A 26,376-nucleotide genomic window follows, 5' to 3' on the forward strand; every position below is an offset into this window, starting at 1 on the left:
AAAAATTTAATCTAAGCCCTAAATTGAATTAATTGAATTTGCAAAGGATGGTAGAGTGTTTAAGTTTGTGTGAGTGCCTTTTTTCTTAGCACACAAACTCAAGGATCCTGGGCCAAATATTTATGGTTTGGTGGACTGAGCTTGGTTCACTGCAACTAAATGGACTATTTACAAACCAAGTGATGCACAGGGCAAAGATCTTACAACACGTATACACTAGCAAGCAAGAATATATGTATTGAACAGCAAGAAAAATAGTAAAAGGAAAACAATGTAATAAGGAAAAGTACACAATGACGGTTAGGGATACTCAAGTCAATATTAAATATTTGATTATTCTCTTAATTATGGATTATAATGTGCTCACTAAGACGTGTTACAATATTTAAATAAGCTCAAAAATCATAGACTTAGATGGTTATTCAAGCCTCCAAGACTTGCAAAGTTTGAATCTTTTTAAATCTCTTTGAATCCGAATATGTTTTACAGTGGCTGTGTTGGGATACCAGGGAGTATTTCTTTTTATTTTACTACTTTCTCTAAGTTTTGACAGAGTTTTCTCAATGATTCTATTATGGTTCCCTCCTGCTCAATTGCCCCTTCAATGCTCGTTGCCTTCCCCTTTTATAGTGTTATGGTAAGGTTCTGAGGTACCACTAATTTCTCTCTTTTGCTCGCCTAGATACTAGAGCTCATGCTGTGCCAGTCACTTAGAAGGTTGGTTCTTTTCTTATTCCTCATAATTTTCTCATTTTTTTGTTGTCTCCCTGAAAGTCCCTTGCTGACTTTTCATTCCGAGGTGCTCTTAGGTAGCTGACCTCAGCTTTTGACTCCTTACTTTTTCAACTTTTGGCTGTCCCTTTTCCTATTATTTTTCCCAAGTGGTCGAAATCCTTTCCTGTTGGATTGAAGATTTTTCCAGTCACTTTCCCTTATAGTTCTTCATTCTAGGTTACCTGAAGTACCACCCTCATTGTTCACGAATGGTTACTTCATGCCTTCTGACTCCTTGCTGTATCACTGGGTGCTTGAGAAGGACATGTCCATCCTTTGCTCCTTGTGCTCTTTTTTTTGGTACTTCCTTTGAGCTGTCTCAATCCTACCTCAGCTGTACTGCGCGTCCCCAAAGATCCTGAGCCTTTGGTAGCTTTTGGGGATCTCGGCCCAGCTCTTTCTGCTGGACTCTCCTTGATCCCCTGATCCAAGTAGGCTAAGCTTTTCCTTTTATGAATTTGGGCTTCAAATCTTTTGGGCTTACCATCCTTTTTCTTTGTGGTGAATTCATCCCTTTTATGATCACTTGTCATGGGGTTGGCCCATTGTGTTATTTCTTTGGGCCTTGGTGTCATGATTTTTTTTTTTTTTTGACCTCAACAAAGTTTTTCAACTTTAATTTGTTATAATTACTTGATTATCTTTAATCAAGAGGGGGAGTGTGAGCTAAAGCGGTTTTTAGGTTAAAAACTCAATCTTATTGTTAGGAAGTAGCTGCAAGAAGTAGAGTCAATCTGAAGCCTTCTTTTTGGCTCTCGTGTGAGGGTTGTCATAACTTGTACCTATTTGCTGTCAGTCATGTTAGGAACAAAGATAAGTAGAAGTTTCAACCGTGTCGATGGCATTCTAATTAAAGTACGTGACCTCCAAAATCAACATCTACATCCTGTCGATACCCTTCTGCCCTTTCAATGTTCATCTTCCCTCATGAGGGTAATCTGCTTAAAGCCAGTGATAGGGAAAGAGTAGAGACTCAAAATAGAAACTGGTGGGGTTACCTCAATGTTAGGATTTTCACCAAAGAGTTGACTTCGACGGTACGATGGATAAGGTATTTGGAAACCCTGCTTTCGAACTTCTTCAAAGCAATGGGTGTCTATCCAAAAGAAAGACCCTAGGAATATGGCCAAAAGCGTGATTCCACCTATCTTTTTTACAAATATTGCTTTTTCAACATTGTTACCAATCTATTGCTAACACAGGTATAAAAAGCCTTAACTACTCGTTCATGCCATGTTTGGAGTTTCTACGCATGAATCATAAGTTCTTTGGTTCGTAACGATCAAAATGAACCATCCACAAGATAGAGATAGTACTTAATTAATACCAGGCAAACAAAAGGAAAGACTTTAGATTTGCTAGCTCGGTAAGAACAATCAGAATACAAGGACGCAAAGACGGAAACCCAATCATGAGGGGGAAAAGCACCCCGGAGGAAATAGCCCTATATTTGATCAATGATGAGCAGAGGGGCCTTTTCTTGCTTGTTAGAGCCTACTTACCCCTATTTTCTTAGTTTTTTCATAAAGGAACTCAAGTTTAGCCTTTTGACAATCTTACTAATAGAAAGGGGCTAGCGTGCAATGGCTTTCTCTGATATGGGCTCGCTTCTTCAAGCGCACCAGCTGAAAAAGCCCCTTCCCTTTTTTAAAATAATAAGGTTCATAGCTCTAACCTAGACAAGGTGTTTTTATGCCATTTTTTTAGGTTGGGTTATTGGATATGGGATCCTCGTAGTAGGCTGGACCAACATCCAGCTGAGAGAGGACCATATAAGACAGAACGATCTACAGTCCAAAGCCTGTGCTATGTGTGCAGCATCCCTGTTCATAAAGTAATATTCGAGGCAATGCAATTGTCCTTCACACAACTTAACGAATCATTTTGATCTAATACTGCTAACCGGTTCTGACAGCTGCTTACTGCTTCTTTTCTAAGTGCTGCTTTCCTTCCCCTTCCTCGTCCAGTTAGCATTGTCTCTTGCTTGTTCCTTCCAGGACAAGAGGACTGGGAATGAAAGAATTCATATTTTATACTTATAAACAAACAAGATCGGGTGGGACAATGACTGGCCTTTAGTTCATTCGATCAATGACGAGCAGAGGGGTTTCCATATATATATATGGAAACATTTGAATTTTTGTTAACTTTTCTTTTAATGTTGCCATATAAGTTTTTAATTTCATATTTTTCTACATCATCATCATAATAAATATTTTTAGTTTGATTTTTAGAATTACAAATAATTAGAAACTATGTTAGTTTAAACTAATAAAACTCACTATATATTTTAATTAAGCAACCTAATACTAGATAAATTCTAATGAAATTAGATTTGATATATATTTTTTGAACAAATTCTAATTGAATTAGGTAAGTGTTTTTTACTTACAAATTGTCTAATTTAAATTTTATTTACTAATTAATTGATTAAACACACACACATATAAACATTTTTTTTCCAACTTTCTCGTGTATTATAAAAGAGTAGTACTAAAGGTAACATTACTAATGAAAAGGTAAAAATATAAACATCTTTTAATAGAGTTGTACTAAAGGTACAAACTATTTTACAACTTCTTTTACAAATTGCTAATGAAGTAAATGATTATTAGTAAGTAAAAAAGTGATATTAGTTGTGGGCCCGAATAAGACCCAGCAAAAATTTATCACATTAACGGTTTGTTAAAATATTGTAAAAAAATCTATGATCGTAACATTACTCCTTTTTATAATGTCAGTTATTTTGAAGTAAGGAAGATTTCAGAAATAAAATATAAGAAATTGAGCTTTTACCTTTTATTTATTTATTCTTTTTAAGCAGCAACCCAAAATAGAAAAAATGATTATTTATTGTAGGACAAAAGGAGTAATTGATTTTGTGGCCATGGTGCCATGAGCAGTGAGCACGGCACCGCTGCATCAATGACCAGCGAGCACAACCTTTTTGCCATAGTGCTAACCTTTACAAAAGTTATTCAAAAGCACTAAAATACGTCTCGCTGCCTTAAATCTATTGGCCCTACAACCCACAAGAATAAATAAAATGAAACATTGTCACAAATCTACTTGCCTAGCAATTCAAAATGTGTAGTAATAAATAGATTTAAAACCACGTTGTAAGTTCAAATAGCCAATCACATTTTTGTTTTATTGTTGTTATTTATTTATTTATTTTCTAAAGACTATTGGTAATTTGGTAGCGTGATAAATTCGGGGACTTAATTCAGTATATTATATCTATAATTGAAGTCCAGGTGCATAGAGATTCATATTGTGTCATTTTTGCATTAAGCAATGATTACATGAGCAGAGATGAGCTACACTCATGTGTGAGGGGTAATTCTTAAACCACCTTCATGGCTTCATCAATGGGGGCAGACCGCAGATATGGAATTACCAATATATATCTAAAACAGAAGCCGGATTTGAATCTTATTGTGGAAAATCAAAGAAGTGACTCTGCAAAAGGGTCGAACAAATCAGCACAGAGTTGAAAAATTGGGACAATGAAAAGACAAGTACATTGAGTTTGATAAAAGAAATGTGGATGGCTATGAGTGACTCTCAAATGCTGCTCATCATGTTCGACGTAGGCCACAGAGTGATAAAAAAGGACACAATTAATATTATAATCGCATTTTGAAATTGAGGGTCTAATATTTTCTTCTTCTTTTATTTTATTTTATTTTAATTTTTTCAGATGAATAACTTCTTATTTTAAACCTTCCATTAAAAAAAAAAAAAATCTTATTTTAAACCAACTAAAACTATAATAACCTCTTTTTTTCACCAAAAAAAAAAAAAATCATAATCTCTTATGCTAAAAAAAAAAAAAAAAAAAAAACTAAAACTATAAAGTACAAGCAGCTCAAGAGCTGCAAATTAATCAAAATCCTCTATTTATATATAGAGCACCTAAATAGAAATAAACATTTTTTTTTTCTTTTTGGGAATTTGATAGTTACAACAGTGGTGGAGAAAGGAATTTGAACCATAATTTTTTTTATAAATGGGAGCAAGTAATGCCACTTAGTTACAATACCCTTTGCTTAAGTAAAAACAAACTAAACATAGCATTATTAAAAAAACATAGAATTAAATATTTTTTTAAAAAAATCTTATTGAGAGAAATGTCTTTAAATTTAAAATAAAATAATAATAAAAAAACCATTCCAATTGAAGTCTTGACTTGATTTTTAAACAATCATCATAAAATATGGACATGATTGATTTCAAGTTTTCCTTCGCAAAATGAGCTTTTAATTAGCTTGTAGATATATAGCATTCTTAGTATTGTTAACAATGACATGATAACCCTTCCTTTGATTGTTTTAATATCCAATTCCATTAAATTAGTGGGCTTTTTAGTTTGTAAGATTTTTGAAGTAAAATTAGTACTAATATTTTTAGTATTTTCCATCTCAAAAACTTTGACCAAATTCAATCCCAAAAACTATACAACCATAAGGCATGAAGATGATCTGTAAGACTGACTTGCATCTCCTACAAAATTAATGAAGGTCCCTAAAAAATTATGCCTAAGATCAAAGCAAGGCATCATTATTCGATCTAAAACCTCAGTGGTTGTCAACTACTTAATTTTGAGAATTCTAAATAATAATAATAATAAAAAGAGTCAATTTTAATTGTTTGTATGGTGCAATTTTTTTAATGATACTTCTAAAATTATTTCTGCTTGTTGCCTAAAAAGCTTAACACCCAAGTAAAACAATAAAACAAAGAAAGAAAGAAAAATGAACCTATACACTTAAAAGTTGTTTAAACAACAAGTTTAAAGACGCAATATTTCACAAAATATTTGAAATATTATCTAAAGTCGAAATTGATCTAGTTATTGTGTACTTTATATATAATTTCACTTTAGCTATTATTGAGTATTTTAATATACATACATACATGTATAAAATTCATCAAAAATGTTAATTATGAGCAATTTTGCATTTCGTTTTGTTCGGGTAAATTTATTTATTAAAAAAAATGTGACTATATTTGCTTGCTTTTGTTTTGTGGTTCAAAATAAATATGAGATAAATGATGTTGAAACTAGTAATGACATATAAAAGACCATTATTATTGTGATGATTTAATGAAGACGACGATAATGGTGATTTATAATTAGTGACATGGTGACAATGCACAATATTCTTATCGATAATGGTATGAAGACAAATTAACAAAATAGAGAAGGCGTAATTTTTAGAAGTATTGATAAAAGTAATGATAATAGGGATGATGGATAAATAGACTGATATTAGCGATGGTATTAAAACAATATTAACAACTAAGACACCCTAAATAGTGATGGGAGGTCAGTGCTATGATTAAATGAAACTGTGGATTTCAATCCAATAATTATTTCTCAAATTTAAAAGTTAAATTTTCCTATAGATTGATGAATTGGTTTCTTGAAACGAAAATGCCTCTATTCGATCCACTGCAAAACGTTTCTTTTGAGTCAAAAGTCATAAACTGTTTTCAATTTTTTTTTAAAATAAAAAAAGAAAAGAAAAGAAATTCCCCCCTCCCAAGGAGAAAACGAATAGAACCTGAATCATGACCATGTTCATGAGAGCAATGGAACACATAATGGGGATAGGGAATATAATGTTAAAGAAATGAAAAGACACAGAATGGAATCGGGACCAAAATGGAACACCTCAAAATTCATTCATGAGATACGGAATCACAATCACAAAACTGTGGTACGTTAATCCAAGCACCCAATAAAAGACACCAATAAAAATAATACAGAACACACGAGTTATGCACTTTTTAATTTATCTATGACACATGTGTGACCCAACTCAGTTGGGCACGGCCAACTTTCTTTTTCTCAAGGCTGCATCAGCGTCACCTTTTCTAGTGATGGGACCAAAAGCTAACACTAAAGAACTTTTCTTTATTGGACACCATTATAAAATAAAATGATTTTTTAAAATTTTATAATACTTTATTTATTTATTTGCTCATTTAATTAGGTGACTGTGAGAACGCTACGAGACATAAATTTACACCCTAATTCATGGGCTTTATGCTGTAATTATTATTGTGTTTGATGGTTTAGGTGACCTAATTTGAACAACATCTCAGTGGTATCAAATTCATTGAGCAGCAGAAGTGTAATTAAAATAAGAGGCTAATTATTGAAGATCTATATAGCCAAAACAATTTTTTTTTTAGTATATTTTTAATGTTATATTTTGTTTAATGGTTATGGGAAAATACAACACCGAACATTTTTCTTTTTTGCTTTAGGGTAAGATGGACGCCATTAGGGTAATCATTTTATTTTTCCTTCTTTTTAATATTTGATAATTTTTTTTTTTTTTTTTTGTTGAGGAAACTGATATTTGATACTATTTGATTACGTGAGACTTGTCTTACATTAATACATTCTATTACCGACTGTAAAACACAAACGAATAAATAAGTTTACCTAATCCAATCAAACTTCTCATTTGTAATTGCTACACAAAATATTATTGGTTTGTCTTTCTTCTATTTTTGGGATAGCATTATTGGTTGACGTCAACAGCTCTTTTTTGCCGTTTTTTTAATATGCCACATTATATCAGTTGTCAATGATTTTGATGTTCACATATGAAGGGAATCAAAAGACAATTTCACTTGTTGTTTAGAGATCTTTACATTTCAATTGGGTCCCCTATTACTATTGACGATGTAAAGTTATAATTTGTACGGCCTTAACTAAGTTCAATACAGCTCATAAGGAAAGTATACATTTAACAGCACTAACAGAGAGACAGCAACTAGTCTTACTTACACAATGGTCTTCGTCACCGCTGCCATGGCCACGGCCACTGCCTCCAGTTTCTCTCCGGCCACCTACACTATATTTTGTTAGGTGCAACTATAATCCTAACCTTTCCCAATAGGCAATGCTCTCAAATGCCAAAGAGAAGGTAGGTTCCATACCATGCTGTAACACCTTAAATAGACAATACTTTCACCACCGGCAGTACTATCAACTTGGCCACCAACAACAACATCACCACCACTGCTCCACCATAATCATTGGGACTCCACCATAACCACCACTACTGTTGGTGCTACCTGTCAGATTCCAGACCAAGTTGCCCACTTGCTTTGCATTAGCAACACACAAAATATGCCATGTAACTTACTCAATAGCTGTGTCTAAAAACTACTTTATGATTCCTCACAAAATGTCCTGATTTTAACCAATTTTTACAAAACAATTCCTGAGTTCCTATCATCATTACAGCAGTAAAGATAGGACAGACCATGCTGAAGAACATCTTTGACCATTGTTCCATTGAAGAGTTGACTTTCTAGCATACATCAAGATGAAAAAATGTACAGCATGACGGATTTGGCGTGTATACAACAAAACCCCCAGAAAAATGACAAAAAATGACATATACAACAAATCTTACATGCAGGTGTCTCTCTTGATTACAGTCAATAACTCACGGGAGAAGTACCCAATAACTTGCAAGCAAGGATCTAAATTATATTCTCTCAGTAGAATCCAAGATATCCAGAAATCATTTCTTGATATTGTCTTTTAACAACTAAATAAATCAACCCCCAGCCCCACCATCATGCTATTAGAATGGCTCATTTTTTGCCAAGCAAGTCTAAATGGCTAGAAGAAGGGACAAGGTGGGATTTGTGAACAACTGTTCAACCCATGTCATCAAACATAATCTGGCAATGATACGACCTTCTTGTCTACTCAGAAATTGCACAGACCATTAAAAAGTAGACAAATTCTCCTCTGCCACCAGCTTGAAAGGTTTGAGAAGAAAGGAAGCTATAGAGTTGTATCCATGGGATAGCAACCAAGTATGCGAAGGAACGTTGCAAATTCCTGCAAAGATGTAAAATTGTAATGAAAATATAAAAAATAAGGCTATACAGCAGTATGTTTAAAAAATAGAGAGTTTTAATGGCATACCATCAGTGTGAAATATCAACATAAAATGATTATTTCTACTAGCATTAAGGAATGGTGTTATGTTTATGACAACTCCTGGGAAGTAAGCAGCATAGAGGAGTTGATGTTATGTGAGACACTAGAATTCTAGCTTTGACCTTGGGATACTTAACTTCTTAAGCCATGCCACAAATTACAGCAGAGTGAAAAGGATCTTTAAATCAAATGTTTGAAAAAAGACTACATATTCAGGGAGGCTAGAAACATAATGAATTGATTAGAAAAAAACTCCTCGGACAAGGCCATAATATCATGTGTCCATTCTGTTAAATCCCAAGAAAATCTAATTATAAAATTTCCTATGTTATGCAATGCAGCCTCTATTGCAGTACCCTTGACCTCTAAAAACAACATAGAGAACTTAGGATGGGCATTTTTTCCTAGTTAAAGTCAAAAGTATGACATTTTGGCCACGTCCAAGAAATATTGTGCATTACAGAAGTTAACAAACTGATTTATTGACATATAGAAACATACGATAGGGTCCCTAATAAGGTGGATTTTTGAAAACAAAGGAGTTCCTCTAAAGTATATCAAGTTGATTAAGGATATGAGTTGCGGAGCTATAACTAGTGTGTGAAAAAATGGAGGCATTACAAATGAGTTTCCTATAACTTTAGGTTCATATTAAGGATCAACATTAAGTCCATGTCTCTTTGCATTAGTGATGGATGAGCTCACTAAATTGATTCAAAATAATTCTTTCGATGAATGCTTTTTGCAAATAATATAGTTTTAGTGGATGAAATTAGATGTGGAATTACTGTCAAGTTAGCAATTTAGAGAGATGCTTTAGAATCTAAGGGCTTCCAGCTAAGTAGGACTAAAACAAAGTACATGGAATAGAAGACTTGATCAAGAGATACCAAAGAATGTGAGCTTTCGGAATTTCAATAATTCTTAAAGATGGAAATATTGAAGAAAATGTGAATAATAGGATAATAGCACAACAGATGAAATGGAGAAGCACATCAGGATTATTTTGTGATCGTAGAATACCTATTTAGGAAAAGGTAAAATTGAACAAGACTACCGTAAGACTAGCAATGATATATGGTTAATAAGCAAGATGCTTATATATTGAATGTTGCAGAGAATGTTAGATGGATAAGTGGATACAAGGAAAGATAAGATTTGAAATGAGGGAATTGGCTTAAAGATAGGGTCCCTATTGATGAAAAAATGAGGAAGGGTCGAATAATATGGTTTGGTCATGTGTAGAGGAGAATAATTAATGCACTAGTGAGAAGAGTTAGTTGATTCAAATTGAGGAAAAAGAAAAAAAAAGAAAAAAAAAAAAGAAAAGAAGAAGAAGTTAAAGGAAGACCTAAAATAACATCAATATAAATAGTAAAAAAGGAACTGTCAATTAAAGAGGTAACAAAAAGTAGGACTTCGGATAAAATAGAATGGCAAAAACGAATATATGTGGCCAACACTGACTAATTTGTTTAGGATTCATAGTTGACCCTAAAATATATGAACAAAGACTTGGTTGTTGTTGATCAAAAGCTAACAAAAGGAAAAAGGTTAAAATTCAAAGTAATGTACAAGCTTAAGCTTATGCGGGTGAGTGGGTGTGAACATATACATATATATATTTGTGGAGAGAGATAGAGAGAGAGAGAGAGGGTAAGGTTGCCTACAACCAGACGCCATAGAAGCAAGAGCCTTGTGTATTAGGTATTATGAGATCGGAGAATATTCCAAAATTTCAATTAAGCCATTCTAAAATTTTGAGTAATTGTAACAAGGAATTTGATTGATGACAAGACAAATGTACCATCAGGAGGCATAATTTGCATTGTGGAGAATGATAAGGAACAAACCTGAAAATGTCCTAAAGGGGAATTTGATTGATGACAAGACAAATGTACTATCAGGAGGCATAATTTTGCATTGTGGAGAATGATAAGGAACAAACCTGCAAATGTCCTAAAGCATTTTGTGCGCGAGGCTCTGCCATTGAAGCCTCAAAATCAATATAAAAAAGGTAGTCAAAATATCTGCAACCACATGACAAATGAGTTAATAAAAAACCAACGCTATCTCATTCTCAACTAATGTAAAAACCTCACAATTTCTTAAGTCGACAAGAGCACACCACAAAAGATATTCAACAAGGTCAATGATACACTTGAACTAAGTGAACAAATTGGACTAGAAATAAGAATGAAGAATACTAATTTGATAGGTGCAATACAACTCCTCAGGTGACAGATTAAACGGAAGAAAGGCAATGCATCACCCTTAAATTCCTGTACCAATGACTTCCCTTCAGGTCTCCCCACTATGCTACAGTTGTGATAACAGCATCTTCAGAAGTGACGGTTTCCTAATGCAGTCAAGAGGTCTAGTAACTTCATGATTAAATTTAAATAAGAAGAACAATCTTCTTTCCAACTGCTTAAGGCTCTGTTTGGTTGGGAGGATAGAAAAGTAATAGAAAAGATTTTAGTTAGAGTGACCTTATATTATACCATAATCCCTTTTACTTCACTTTCCCTTTCCACCATGTGTGTTTGGTATAGAGAATGGAAAAGTAAAAGGACAGAAAATAAATATAAATTTCCATTGTTTGGTTGAGAAGCAAAATTAGAGGATGGAAGATATAGTTTGTATGAATTTACTATCATGTCCCTATTACATATTTATAAGAGGTAAAGATGACATATCATAAAAGTTAACACACCACACTTACTATATTATTTGATTTTTTTTTATTCATCCATTTTATATATATAACAAAAATAATAATAATGTGATTACTTAAATTGATTTGGGAAAGGACTCCAAAAGAATAAAAATTAATAGCCTCCAAAAGAATAATTTTCCCTCCAATGAATAGCCCGTCCTTGTCCTTGTCTTATTTCTATGTTTTTCATTTTTCTTCTGCTCATTGGGTCATGCTTCATGCTTTCAAAGAATAAAATTTGCTGACTATAGTCAGAGCGGCAGATGTAAAGGTAGAAAAGGTCATTGGGTGGTAGACAAATGTTAGTGGAAGGGCCTTTAAGTCATTTGACTTCAATGGCCCCCTTTCCTCCTTATTTTCTCCCCAATTCGAGGATTAGTTTTTGGTGAGACTGGATGAAAATCACCCTCTCCCTCTCCCCCTTCCTTTTCCTCTCCCCTTCTCTTGTTAACCAAACAATGGAAAGCCAATATGTCATCTCCACTTTTCCTTCCTATGTTTTCCATCCACCCCCAACCCAACCAAACAAGGTGTAAAATTCTTTACAAGGGGAAAATTGATGATGATCAGTTACGGGATAACTGCAATCAAAATTTAATGTATTAGAAAGACAGAGAATTGTGTTGTTCTAGAAAGATGTCATTGGTGAGGTGTCCCTAGTGAGGTGTCCAAATTCTAGACTCTTCTAGAAGAAACTATTGGTGAGGTGTCCCTACTAGCTGTAACTATCAGAATGTTATTTGTAATATTTTTTAAATGTTCTCCTATATATATTATTTGGATTGGGAAAAGATCAAATATAGAAATAGCCATTTTCTTTCATATTTTTCTTCTTACACGCGTCTTCCTTTTCACAAACATGGTATCATAGTAGGGGATTTGAATTGACCCTGGTCTTGACCGATTCTGCATTCTTTTTTTTTTTTTTTTTTACCATTTCTTTCTGATGCAGGAGAAATTATAAGATCCACATGGTGGACAAGTGATGTGGTTCACCATTCCACTAAAAAAACTTCTACTTGTTTAAAATTGTTAGTTAGAATTTTTTTTTAAACAGAAATTAATTACTGACTCAGCAATTTTAAACAAGTGGAAGTTTTTTAGCGGAATGGTGGACAAGTGATGTGGTTCACCAGAGGATTCTATAATTTTTCCTGATGCAGGAGTTTTTGAAACATTTTTTTATTGGGTTGTTTGGGGTTTTTCCGGAGGCGGTTGTGGCTGAACACAGTAATTTGGGTTTTGAAAGATGGTTTCGTGATGAGTGGAAAAGGAAAAGAGAGGGATTTTGTTTTTTTTTTTTTTAAATTGTATCTGTTTTGCATTGATACCAAATTGATGTAGGACAATCAAGAGAAAAATAAAAGAACAAGTAAATTAAAAGATAAACCCTAAAAATCAGCACTTAGGGCTTGCCTAAAATCAACACCAAGCAAAAAACTTAGGCATCAGCACCTTAAGTGTTAGGAATCAGCACCCAATGTATTGGAAAATCTTCATTCTGAAATTTATTAATCAATCGTCTTTCCTCAAAATAAAAATAAACCAGGAGCTTATACAGAGCAAGAGCTTCCAGGAAATCAAGAGATAAAAGATAATAACTAGTAAAAACTAATCCTAACTGAACTCAAATACTAATCCCTATCTAATCTCAAATCTAATTCCCATTTGAATAAACATCCAATTTCCTATGAGATAAATACAAAAATCTGAAAATATAAATTTTAAAATAATTTTGGTTTTGCTCCTGCATCACTTTCAGTACACTCTATTTGATTGAGTTTGGATATGCATTAGTTTTTCTGAGTAATGGTCTAACTCTTCTAAGGTGAATGAAGACGTCAGAAACGCCTATTCATCGCCATTGTTGTCATCGATGATTGGTAGCAGAGACAGCAATGTTTCTTAAGAACATGGTAGTGTTCACAATTGGTCGGTAGTATGTGCAAGAATTTCTGGTGGTTTTGAGGAGGTTCATGGAAACTTTGGTTGCCTTAATGAAAGCACGGAGGTTTCCGATGTACTCGGGGGAGGGGGTAGTTTGACCATCAATGACCCCTTTTTGAGCTGACTTGGTCACCAAGAGTCATTGAGTATAATCAGCATTGACAATTGTGGGAGTTGACAGGGAAGACCCCAATTTGGTTCATGGTGTTGGTTATTCACTATCTCAAATTAGGATAGGTTAATCAAGAATAGGATACTTTTGTTTCGGGCTGTTTGGTTATCTCAATGTGCTTATTTGGTTACTCATACTGCGTATTCCTCGTTCTGGATAAGGATATGCTTGATCAGGATAAGGGTGTCTATTGTTTTAGTTTTTATCCTACTATTTGTATTTTTTAGGATCTCTAAATAAGTGTATGATTGGTGTGGGGCATGAAATTGGAGGTCTCTGCTACTCAAATTTTGCTCCTATATTTCCTCCACCGCTCCATAGGCAAATCAGTGTTCCTTATCTCCTTTCAAGTGGCATTGTCAACTTGGTCGCCCATCTCTGTCCACTTTGAAGCGTCAAGTTGGAGTCTTGGTTATATATCTTCCTTGTCAAGGAATCATGTCAGTTTAGTATACACCATTTCGTGTGCATTTTTATGAGTTCTGTTGTTTTGGGATTTTTGGATTCTGCAAGTTTGGATGCAATGTGAGAGAGTCTGACTACATAGTTCGAAAGGGAGAATGAGGCAAAAACGCACTGTTTCGGGCTTTTGATTTTTAGTCTTTTATTTTTATTTTTATAAATTTTCATGAGGTGTGTCCCGAACGTGTTCAAGCCATGTCCTTGCCATTAAATATAAAAAAGTCTGGGACACGCGTGCAGCCGTCTCCCAGTTGTACACTGTGTCGCGTACATGTTCGACAAGGGCACGACAAACAAATTTCCGTGTCCATGCTTTCTAGCTTTCATGTTGCGTCCAATAAATTTCAATACTTTGATACCTTTGATGATGAGTGATGACTACTCCTGAATGATTGAGTTATTCATAATGAAAAATTGTTTTAGTTAATGTCCACTTTTCAGCTTTTTCGCAAAGATATTAAAACTCAATTTGGCCATAAAATCCAAGTGCTGCGATATGAGTCTCTGACAATGCCAAAGAGTATGTATCCAAGGAGTGATTATTAGGTACTCCCGGAGCACGATGTTATGGTGTTCCCTCCTCTCACATTCATGGGGGATCTCACTAATTAAATTCAAGGTGGGATCCACCATAACTGTAAGAGGGAGCACCACATCATCGTGCTCCAGGATTACCTAATAATTTTCCATCTCCAAGGCATCCTTTACTTCTTATTTTACTAGCAAAGGCATTATACATCAGACCACTTGTCCTCACATGCCATAACAGATGGTGTTGCTAAGCATAAAAATAGGCACCTCCTTGATGTTGAATGAGCCCTCTTGTATGATATGCACACACCTAAATGTTTTTGGAGTGATACACTATTGACTGCCGGCTACATCATCAATGAAATTCCTTCCACTATTCTTGATGGGGCATCTCCTCACTTGATCTTATTCCCTTCTTCTCTAGCCTTCCATTTACCTCCCAAAGATTTTGCACGTGTTTGCTATGTTCTTAATCTTGGACCAAGTTTTGACAAATTTGATTCTCACTCCACTAAGTGTGTCTTTCTTGATTATTCTAGGACTTAGAAGGGATATCAATGCTACTTTACAAATGCTAATGTTACCCTTGTTAAGTCTCAGTCATATTTCTCTAGCACTAGTTCTCCCAAAAAAATTTGATTTGAGCCTGTTGCATTTTCTACCTGTTTTCTGATTCTGAGTCTCTAACCTCATCACCTATTTCTATACCTAAACTGTAGCCTTCGAAGGCCCCAACTTGGTTACAAATTGTACAACAGATTTCCATGCCTGACCAACTCTAATGCCCCTTTCCATTGTCCTCACAGCCTGCCAATCCTACATCTACTATCTTCAATTCACTCCCATTGCTCTAAGGAAAGGCACACAACCCTAAGTCACTATGCATCCTATCAGTAACTTTTTTTTTTGTCCATCGTTGTCTCCTTTTTCTTGTTATATATCCCCATTTCCAATGTTTCCATCCATAAAAATCTTCAAGATGCACTCTCTGACCTGGGTTAGAGGCAAGCCTTGCAGTTGGAATGACTGTTTTCCATCAAAATGGCACTTGGGGTCCTTTTTTTTTTTTTTTTTTTTTTTTTTTTGATAATAAGATTTACTGATATCAAAAAGAGACACCCTGGCACTCGGGATCTTGTTCCCTTTCTACTTTGGAAACATACAGTTGGTTGTAAATGGGTGTTAGGGGGTTTTTCTTGGAATGATGACGTGTTAGAATAGAGAAGAAGGGGCCCATGCTTTGTGTTTGGGAGTCTAGCCCAGAACTCAACAACTACCCAAAATGTGACTAGTGGTTATCGATGCATCTCAAGGCCAACAAAACAGAACTAGCCCAAAGCCCAAAAGAGAACAAATTGACACACAGCAAGGGATTCCATTCTGATTTTAAAATAGCTTAGTCTACAGTTTCATACCTGCAGGTCAACATACAATAAATTCAACAATAAGTTAAGTCTGAAATAGGGGTGTTCACTGGTTGGGTTAAGTTAGGTTTGGGCTCAACTCGGACTTGACCCAATCATGTTAGGTGGTAGAAAACGTGACCTGCAGTCGACTGAAGAGAAGAAATGAATCGAGTTGAGTCAGTTGTCCACAGTGGCAGATCGGTTTCGGTTGAAACTGGGAGCAACAGTGATGAAGAGAGATGCAAGAAAACTTGTTGGAGATCACGAGATCTCCACCTGGTCGGAGATCAAGAGATCTCCACCTGGTCGGAGATCAAGAGATCTCCACCAATCTAGGCAGTGATTTGGATGGAGATGGGTTTTCACAGTTGTATTGAGTCAAGTTTGATTTTGGAGGAGACCCACCACTTGACCTGCCGTTGTTGAGTTTGGACACCCACCATCGACAGCCAATATCGTCGGATCAGGCGTAGGTTAATAAAAGATACAAACACAATAGTGAGAAAGACTGTATCATTAATAGCGAAACTATAAAACAAATAAAGCTCTTCCATACTAATCATAGAGTTAGAAGTGTGAACTTGGATTGTAGATGAAGGGAAATAGAGTATGTCCAACAATATTTAGAAGAAACTTGGTTGGATCTTCCTTATCCAATATCCACTCGCATGACTTCCTTCATGGTGATACAGTCCTTGTTTTATGGTCTCCATGGTGATGTATGTGGTGTACGGATTTTCTCGAAGAGATATTTATGGGTATTTTCAGAGGTTATGAGGAGTATATGTTGTCCTTGATGGTTTTGTAAAGCGCCTTAAGGTATAGTTGGTTGACAAAGGATACACAAACATATTGTGTTTATTATCCTGAGACCTCTCTTATAGCTCTCAATTCTATTTGGATTTGGATTTGGATTTGGATTTTTATTGCTCTCAATCATTCTAGGTCTTTATACCATCTTGATATCAAGAATCTTTCTTTTCATTGAGATCTTCAGGAGAAAATATACATGGATCAACCACTTGAATGTGTTGTTACATGTAGTGAACACCTTTATGTTGGCTACGAAAGGCTCTATATGGTTAAAAGCAACCCCCCTATGCCTAGGATAGATTTAGTATCATTGTGCTTATGTGCTCTTTGCTATTTCCCTAGAATTGAAGTTGCTTGTTCTTCTCAAGGAATTTCTCTTTCTTAAAGGAAATATGTAATTGATCTTCTACATGAAATTGGCTCTTAGGATCTCATTATGTTGATACTTCTATAAAATTCTATTGCTAAACTTGATAGAGAGAAAGGAGAATTCCTACTTGTTAAGTCTTTGTTTGTTGGCTTAATTCTGTGCCAAATTTGCGTGGAACTTTTGCTCAATTTTCATGTAATTTGTGAGGTTATTTTTTTAATTGGGTAGAAGTACTTGAACCAGGTCACTCTAGCTGAAAGGACACATAGCAAAACAAGGAGCTACCTTTGTTATTTGCAACTCGCGAACAACTTGGGACCAAGTCGCACTTGTGAGTTAGTTGAGGACAGAACAATTATTTCAGTTATATCCCTTCGCCAATTCACTCCCAATATATATATATATATATATCTTTTTTCTACACAAATACACCAGAGAGATAGAGAGCAACTTTCAGATTTCCTCTTAGAGAGAGAGGAAGCCATTTTTGTTGTTTGAGCCAAACACATCTTATCTCTCTTCTCCTTCCCTCTCATCATTTCTATATCCAAGAGAGGAGATTTTAACCATCACTACCTACACCTTATCTGAGTGTTAGAGAGTTGATTGGTGTTGTAAACCATCTGGAGCTACAGTTCAAATCCAAGTTTCATTGGGTGACTAGCGGTTGATTGCTCAATCGGTAAGACTTTGTAGAAGAAAGGACTCAGTGAATTCAAATGCTAGCAGTAGCTTGGAGGGCTCGAGTACTTAGGGAGATCTAGGCTTGAAGGGTCTATAGTCAATCTTGTACTACATCTATTCTATAGTGCAATTCCAACATACAGGGTTGGTGGAAAGGTTTTTCACTGGGGGATTCGGTTTCTTCTTTGAAAACACGTCTTGGTATCTTCGTATGGTTTGCATATTTATTTTTTGCACTTTATATTGCTTTATTGCTTTATATTGTTTATTGCAAACCATGGATTATGAAATCGGTCAATCATGTATATTGGGCTTTAATTGTTAGATAGGATTAATTGTGATTAAATCGCAAAATTTACTATTGGGGTCTAATTATTTGCCTAGGTTGTTAGGTTTTGCATTTTCACTACTAATGTTAGTCTAGGGATTGGTTTGAAAGTTGATTTATCCTACCACTAGCCATCCATCCTAATATTACTTATGTTGTTGGTGTTTAGTCACTGATGCTTCTCATCAACCTTATTTTGAAGCGGTCTGTTGTATCTTACATTAACAAAAGGATGCTCCAAGCGTGGAATGTTGTACATGTGTTTTGCTTCCTTGCGTGTGACTAGTTTTACGATAACATGGGCTGGTGGACACTTTGTTCCTACTGATGTTTAGTTAATACTAGGGATTAGTTATGAAGTTGATTTATCTTACCATTAGTCTTCCTTCCTAATATTACTTATGTCATTGGTGTGGTTAGTCACTGATGCTTCTCATCAACCTTATTTTGAAGCAATTTGTCGTATCTTACATTACCAAAAGGGTGGTCCTAGTGTAGAATGTTGTACATTTTTCTTCCTTGTGTGACTAGTTTTAGTATAACATGGGCTGGTAGACACTTTGTGGGTGGTCGACTTCTGGCTATTAGACATTGGTTGGAGATATTCATGTTACTTTGCACTACAAAAAAGTAGAATTTCGTTGCTCATTCTAATGTTGCAGCTAAGTATATATCTACGGCTTCTATTGCTTTAGAAATGTTATCAGTTCCTTTTCGTTTTCTCCTTTATGACATTGGTATTGATGTTCCTACTATTACGTGGATGTCTTGTAATAATCAGGCTGCCATCTTTATTGCTAACAATCTCGTTTTCCATATGCATACCATAAATATCTAGGTTGACTAATTTTATTCAAGATTTATTGATAAGGAAACCAATTGTTACCATGTTCGCTCAAATGATTAGTTGGTTGGTATTCCAATAGAGCTGTTAGCTCATGCCTTTCAAGCTGGGCATGTTTGATCTGTATGCTCTAGCTTGAGAGTTTTTTTATATTGGCTTATTATTCTTATATTAGATTAAGGTTATTCTTGTAATCAAGTCATATCATTTTAATATAAATATATGTTACGATGAAGAGACTAAACAATTAAGCTCTTAAACCTTTTCTCTCTCTCCATTCTTCTTTTCTCCTTTCTTCTCTCCTAACCCTAATCTTTCATATTTTACAACTCAATTAAAGCATTGGCATTGAGCATGAGATTTTTTAAATTGTTAATGATTATTTACTTTTAAGATAATGGACCACGATAGGAAAAAAGAATTCAGAAAGTTTGGTTCTAAAGGCTTCAAATATCCTACTTTGGAGATAAGCTCCAAATAAGAACAATTGCAGTGATGAAAGAAAATTCAAATTCAAATCCAACAGCATAATTATACTATTGGCTTAGAGTTTAGAGATGCTGGCACTGCACTTTCTTAGTTTTTCTAAGCTAACTGCATCAATATGTCTAAAGTATATTAATTATGTGTTCCAAGCAACATATTTTGACCAAAATCACTCCAAAGTACTACTTATGGTTCAAACCAACTAGATGACATGTATTGCCTAATAGAGAACTTGATATCCATTTTTTTGTAATAAGTCATCAAAAGAAGACTCACTTGGCTCTTCCTGTGTTGGAGTCATCGACTACTCTTAATGGCCGTTTCCTCTGCGGTCGACTTTCAATCTGAAACAGCATAGAGATTATAATTCATGGTCAAATCTTTGATATTATTATTTTTAATAAGTATTATCAAATCTTTGATATGAACTAATAAAAATGAACTGTGTCTAAAATACCTTTTTCAAATTTATGTCCCTCAGTGCAAACACTGCCAGGGCTTTAAACAATACTCCAGGGCCTTCATCTAAAGTAAATACGATGCTTGTCTGAAATTAAGGATGATGATATTCAACTATAAGAAACTCTTTAGAAAACATGTAAAATAAAATCTCTATGGGTAAATGAACCTTTTACCTTAAAGGGTTTATTAGTTCTTGGAATTATTGGATCCCTTGCAAGTACCAGATAACGAGTAACATTATCAAAGTCATCCTGAATAAACCATGGAATTGAAGCAAAATCAGTAGCATTTCTTATGACCAGAATAACATCACAACTAGGTAGCATTTGGCATCTAACTGACTTGGTCAGATAGTAATGTATTGATTGGTTGGGTTATCAATCAAGAACTTTATGGGGCTAATTCTTCAATGAGAAGATTCTAAAAATGAAAAATGAATACTTCAAGAGAAAATGGTCTGAGCTAAATTAATATATTTAAGGTAGCCTAGGCAATCTAGATTTGCATTACATGAACCTTAAATCACATACATAGACTACAGTGGTGAATCCCACATCTAAGCTTTTGTCCCTCTAAAGAAAAAGAACATCAATTAAAGGAAATGCCTCAATCATAATGACCAGGGAATATTTTGATAAGGGGTAGTTCATTGACTAAAGTGATGGGGTTAATGCTTCAATGAGACAATTCTAAAAATACAAAAAAGAATACTTCAAAAGAAAATGGTCTAAACTTAGCTTGGGGATTTTGGAATAACATTATAGGACCTTGAATATATATATTAAGTGGGGGAGGGGGATTTAAATCGCGGACATCTCCATTGGAAATATCAGGAAGCGCCAGTTGACCTTTTTTATTTATTTATTTATATATTAGTAGGAAGTGCCAATTGACCTAAAGGCCATTGGCAGGATCTTAAATAACATATATAGACTGCTGTGGTTTGAGTCCCCCATCTAAGCTTCTGCCCTCCTCAAGAAAAAGAATATCAATTAAAGGAGAGGTCACAATCATTACGACACTGGGAATCTTTTGGCAACAGGTAGTTCATCAACTAAACTGATGATAAACACAGTATTCTCACAAGATATGCTTGCTATGTTTGGTTCCTAAGAAAACTGAACTAAAAAAAGATAACATTTTAAACTTTTACAATTTCTGCCCCAGTTATATGTCACTTATAACCAAAAAAAAAAAAAAAAAAAAAGAAGAAATTCTTCTGTTATGCCATTCTCCCCTGTACAATGCAGGCATCACCAAAAGGACTGCAACAAGAAAGAGAATATGGTATATGCAATTTGAGTGTTCAGTCATTCAATAAAGGAGGTATGAGGACTAGCATAGGTGGTCATACTGCTACCCCTGCAGTAACATTTCTTGCACCACCGCCAACACAAGCAGCAGCATCACCAGCATCACTTGTGCACAACTATATAAATTGATTCGTGGCTTCCTGCGCTACAACACTCACTTATAAAACTGTCACCCACTTTCTTTCACTATTATTAATGCCCATTTTTCCGGAGGCCCACACAAAGCAAAGCCCAATATTTATGGACCCTTTTTTTCCTTTTATTTTCTTAATTTTCGCATGCCCAAGCCCATGTAATCTTTAATGGGGAGTTTTGAAGAAGTGTGGCATGAAGGGCAAAAAATAGGGCCTATTTGAGCTTACCCTTGGGACCAAGAGATGGATTTTGTCAAGTGGGCTTGAAACATTTGCAAAATCCATGAGCCCATAAGCAAGCCCATGTGCAGGCCACAAACGTAGAAAGGAAAACTTGAATAATCTGCTGTATGTGCACAAAATTTCAGAATAATTACCCCAAGCCATGAAAAGCATGTTGACCTCATTTAATGTTAACTGACTAGGTTTCTCAAATTTAGCATGTTCTTAAGGGGTTGTTTCCACCAAAAAGGGACAAAAAAGTTGGTTTAGTTAACCGGATTATCCACACTGGGTAGCAAACCAGATTGTGATAATATCCAAAAAGCCCACAGCTCAAGGTTAACATTCTTCCGAAAACCCAGCAACCAAAAGCTTTGATCACCATCCAAAGATGGATATTAGACATGCCCCTGATATATTATAAAGCCTTGATAGTGGACTCATGATGCATTGCTAGCCTCTATTGTTTAAATATTGGAGTGAGTAGCGGGTTCAACTCCCCTCTTTTGAACCCAGTATGATAAGTGCAAAAGCCCATTAGCTTGCCATCTCAAATCATCCCCAATAACTGTAAACCATTTATTGGTTTCTTAAGGGCAATACATAAAGGATAGAGAAAAGTTGTGATCTCAAGGCTTCAGTTGAGAGCCGTAGAGTGGTGTGGGGGTAGGTTCAATTGAGGCTTAACTTAATTGGTTTTGTTCTATAAGTTACCAACCAAGAAGCACCGGTATGGATATGGTACGATATGGGGATACAATGATACGGCATTTCCTGAAAAACTAGGATACGATATGGTGGGGATATATTTTTATTTGTATTTTTATATATTGTTAAGCATATATCAATTTATGAGCAATAATGGATAATATAGCGAATCCATGGCCTTTAAATGATTAGAATACAGACCAAGATCCGAAAGAGTGAATAAAAAAGAACCAGATAAGTTTTCAACATAGAAACCAATATATAAAAAATATTAATAAAAATATTCACAAGTTTGAGCTATCTCTCATTGTCGGGGGGGCTAGTTATGACCATATCAGGGCCACATCGCGGGTGTATCCCAGACAAATCGGAACTTAAAAAAAGAAAAAAAAGCAGAGACATGCTGTAGGAGTATCCCAAAGGTATCTGATACAAATATGAATCGGATACGGATACAGATACATGAGGAAAAAGTGGAATATCCGAGCTTCCTATGTTACCAATCAATAATAAAAAATGGGTAGGACCTCCAATTTATCCTTTTCTTGACAAAACAAGTGTAGGGTAAGAGAAAACATAAATTTGAGACACAAAACAAATAACAAAGGAGGAAAACTGTACCTGGATTCTTTCTGCCAGTATGTTAAGCCCATAAATTTCTGCAGCTCGAGCACTTGCAACAACACCAGCATCCCTCAAGCCATTTGAGGATACATACTAAACCAAAATTGAGTTAAATTAAAATGATTCTATGGAATGATTCAAAAGAGATCATTATAGGTACAAAAGAGATGTCTATCAATCACCTGAGCAGCCCCAGCTGTATCATCAACATTTTCCCTGGAAACACCTAACTTACTCAGGAGAATATCACTCAAGGAAAGTGCCTGTAAACAAGAACCACTCAAATTTTAAACGAGGAAAGGACAAACATTTGGACCATGCAGATTGGTTAACATCAATATAACCAGTTTCAATATGGAGAGAGGAAATAAAATCTTGACCTGTGAATGGCTTAGAACACGTTTCAAGTGCTCTGCTCTGACACCTGGCAGAGCTAGAAGGCAGAGATTACAATTCAACTGCACCTCACCTACTATCTGAAGCCTATGACGAAGGAGTAAATCGTAATTACGATGGATACTTCCACCTGAAGAATTCTCAATTGGAAGAACTGCTTTATCAGCTAGCCATAGTTCAACAGCCTGCAAATAAAATATAAAAATGAATGAAGCAATGATTAAGAGGCCGGGCCATGGTATGATGGCAAGTGCCTTTCACCAAAAGCGACATGTTGCGGCTTCAGTATGACTTAATGAAGCAAGGATTAGTATCAGCTCATTTTAGAAGGTGTTTGGCTATCCATATTGTTCACCAAAATTTCGCTAATGATTCCATCTCTTGGGATTGAGTCATAACAAAGGTGTTGAATCCAAATGTTCAAAAGTTGTATAAGAAAATATAGAGAATTAAGTTTCTGCTTGATGTCCTAATTTCAGCCTACAAATTATTACAATATATCACACTAAACCTTAAATGCATCTTCAAAATCATTACAAGGAACTGTTTCGCATTTAGGGTAGGCTTTCAGTGCAGCATCCTCGCTGTATGACCCTGGTAAACCCTGCACCATAAATTCAACCAGATAAGGAACAAGAGGACACTAAGTCTTTAGCACCTAGCAATTCATTTTGATCTTATCTTTGGGATTTACAGACTAGCTTCTGCTAAATATATCCCTTACCTTGAATGATATTCGCACCTTTGAACCACCATCAGGAATAGCAGAAAGATCAGATATGGATAATGGTCCTGCAATTGTGACCAAACATGAAGTTGAGTCAAACTAAACTTGTCAAAGATGGGAGGCAAATGTCTGAGATTGAACATGAATTCAATAAATTCTAGTCCTACCATTTACATCCACCAAAATAAATAAATAAAAATTGAACTAATCCTCCTATGGTATATATTTCTAAAAGCTAATCACCATCTTAAATTTGCTCACGTTAAATATAATTTTGACAATTAACCAGCATGAATTCCCTGAATGCTCAATTGCATCAACTATCAAGTCTAGCAACTATTTTGCCCACATGAAATGCAAGTTAAAATTCCAGTTTTACATAACTACATAAGAAGTACATTGAAAGGATAGTCAATCCCATTTGTCCCACAAGTTGCCAATAAAATTAATACTCACTTCATCACTATAAGTATATTCAAAGATTCTTAATTGCTCTCTTTAAAAATAAAATAAAACTACAATGAAATAATCATCTTGAAACAAGCTCTAATCTGTATCCAATCCTAATACAAATGTCAATTCAAAACTTTAAAAACTCCATAAATTTGATAAATTGCCATTAAAGAAACAAAACCCCACTTGGAAGAGAGTTCAAATCCTTTTGCAATCTCCTTGAAACATCGTTCTCTGTCTGATCAACTATTTGTTGCAACTTGGTGCCCCGGTTGGACGTGTTCTCGTTTTCCACAGACCGTATTGCCCGGCAAGCTGACAGACCCGGAAACCCACCAAAACGCATCCATTTGCATACTTTCTCCGACTCATTTATCCGATTCAATGGAAACACAGAGGGCTTGGACCCCAAGTCTTTCCAACCATACTGAGAATTTGTAACCCCCAGCACAACTACAGTCTTCAAAGCCATCAAAAAGCTTCAAAGCCAATATGTTTCCTCACAATGTTTGCTATATATAAGAACCATCAGAAAATGGATTTGAAAAAACACAAAGGAATACGTTGCGTTTGTCGTTGAAAGTTGAAACCAAGAAAACTACAAAACTAAGCCTTGTGTTTTAAGTAAGCGTGGGAAGTGTTGGTTGAAGACTTTCGTCGAGCAGGTGGAGGGCAATCCGCCCTGAAAAATTAGGTGAAAAAACGTGCAACAGCTACACGCTTCCGTGAATGAGACTTGTTCCGAACAAGTTGTTCGTGTGCTGATGTGAGAGCTCTGTGAAGCCAGACGCACGTTGACCACAAATTGAGAGTGAAAAAACGATTCAAACGACCATAAATAAATCAAAATTTTTATATTTATAGATCCTTCTGAACCTGCGACCTCGAACATTTTTTTTTTTTGAGAATAAACGGCAGACTGCGACCTCGAACATTGAACTCGCGTTTTGGGGTGACCATGTCAAGGAATTGTGGTAGGACCATCACACATTACACGTGGCGTATATTTAATTCTTTAAAAAATATGTTATTATTGGACGGAGAATGATATTGATTTTTTTTTTAAAAATTTTATTATAAATAATTTATAATTATTTTTTATTACTAATCGTTAATCAGTGTAATGCACAAGAATAGTTACTGAATGAGTTTCAAGAAAAAAAAATGCATTATTTTTGAGTTGAAGTAGTAAGCAAAAATGCATGAAATTAAAAAAAAAAAAAAAAAACGATATTGAAAGAAATAGCACAAAGTTTTATTAGTTAAAGTTTTATTAGTTAGATTGAAGAAAGCAATGTTATTTTATTTAGTAGTTTTTTGTAGGAAGGAAAAAGAGACAGAATGTTGCGTCTCTAATTTAGTTTGTATTGTATATATCATATTATATATAATAAAAGTTGGGCTTAGACGCTGTGGTTGCGCCAAGTGGCTTCACCAAATTGCAGAAATTTTAATAAATTTTTAGATTTTAAGAATAGATATATAAATATTTTTTTGGATAAATATGACAAATCATATTATATATAATAAAAGTTGGGCTTAGACGCCATGGTTGCGCCAAGTGGCTTCACCAAATTGCAGAAATTTTAATAAATTTTTAGATTTTAAGAATAGATATATACATATTTTTTGGATATGACAAATTCAGTAATGAAATAAAGTAATATTTGATTTACAACTATAGCAATTGTGTTTATCTAAAATGTTATCAACAAAGTCTAAAATCAATAGACTCTTCATCTAATCCTTTTTTTTTTTTTAATTTAAATCATATTATCATATTATATATAATAAAAGTTGGGCTTAGACGCCGTGGTTGC

At 34.9% G+C, this 26,376-nt stretch overlaps 1 protein-coding gene across 2 annotated transcripts; it reads right to left on the minus strand.

Annotated features, from left to right (window-relative positions):
- Positions 1-7,951: 7,951 nt before the first annotated feature.
- Positions 7,952-25,477, minus strand: LOC126695341 (arogenate dehydratase/prephenate dehydratase 1, chloroplastic-like). 2 transcript variants are annotated; one of them, XM_050392046.1, is made up of 11 exons: positions 24,743-25,476; positions 24,101-24,168; positions 23,888-23,980; positions 23,361-23,561; positions 23,163-23,243; positions 22,978-23,073; positions 20,153-20,230; positions 19,975-20,064; positions 19,794-19,861; positions 10,704-10,785; positions 7,952-8,653 (listed from the first exon to the last, which is right to left on the minus strand). In XM_050392046.1, exons 1-11 carry the CDS (start codon positions 25,026-25,028, stop codon positions 8,597-8,599), a joined length of 1,200 nt encoding a protein of 399 aa, XP_050248003.1. In that variant the 5' UTR covers positions 25,029-25,476; the 3' UTR covers positions 7,952-8,596. The 2 variants fall into 2 exon arrangements, with proteins under 2 accessions (XP_050248003.1, XP_050248004.1); XM_050392047.1 differs by lacking the exon at positions 10,704-10,785 and having other exon boundaries at positions 24,743-25,477.
- Between the last annotated feature and the right edge of the window lie 899 nt (positions 25,478-26,376).

Source organism: Quercus robur, chromosome 8, assembly GCF_932294415.1.
Source record: "Quercus robur chromosome 8, dhQueRobu3.1, whole genome shotgun sequence".
In the NCBI taxonomy this organism is placed as follows: Eukaryota; Viridiplantae; Streptophyta; class Magnoliopsida; order Fagales; family Fagaceae; genus Quercus; species Quercus robur.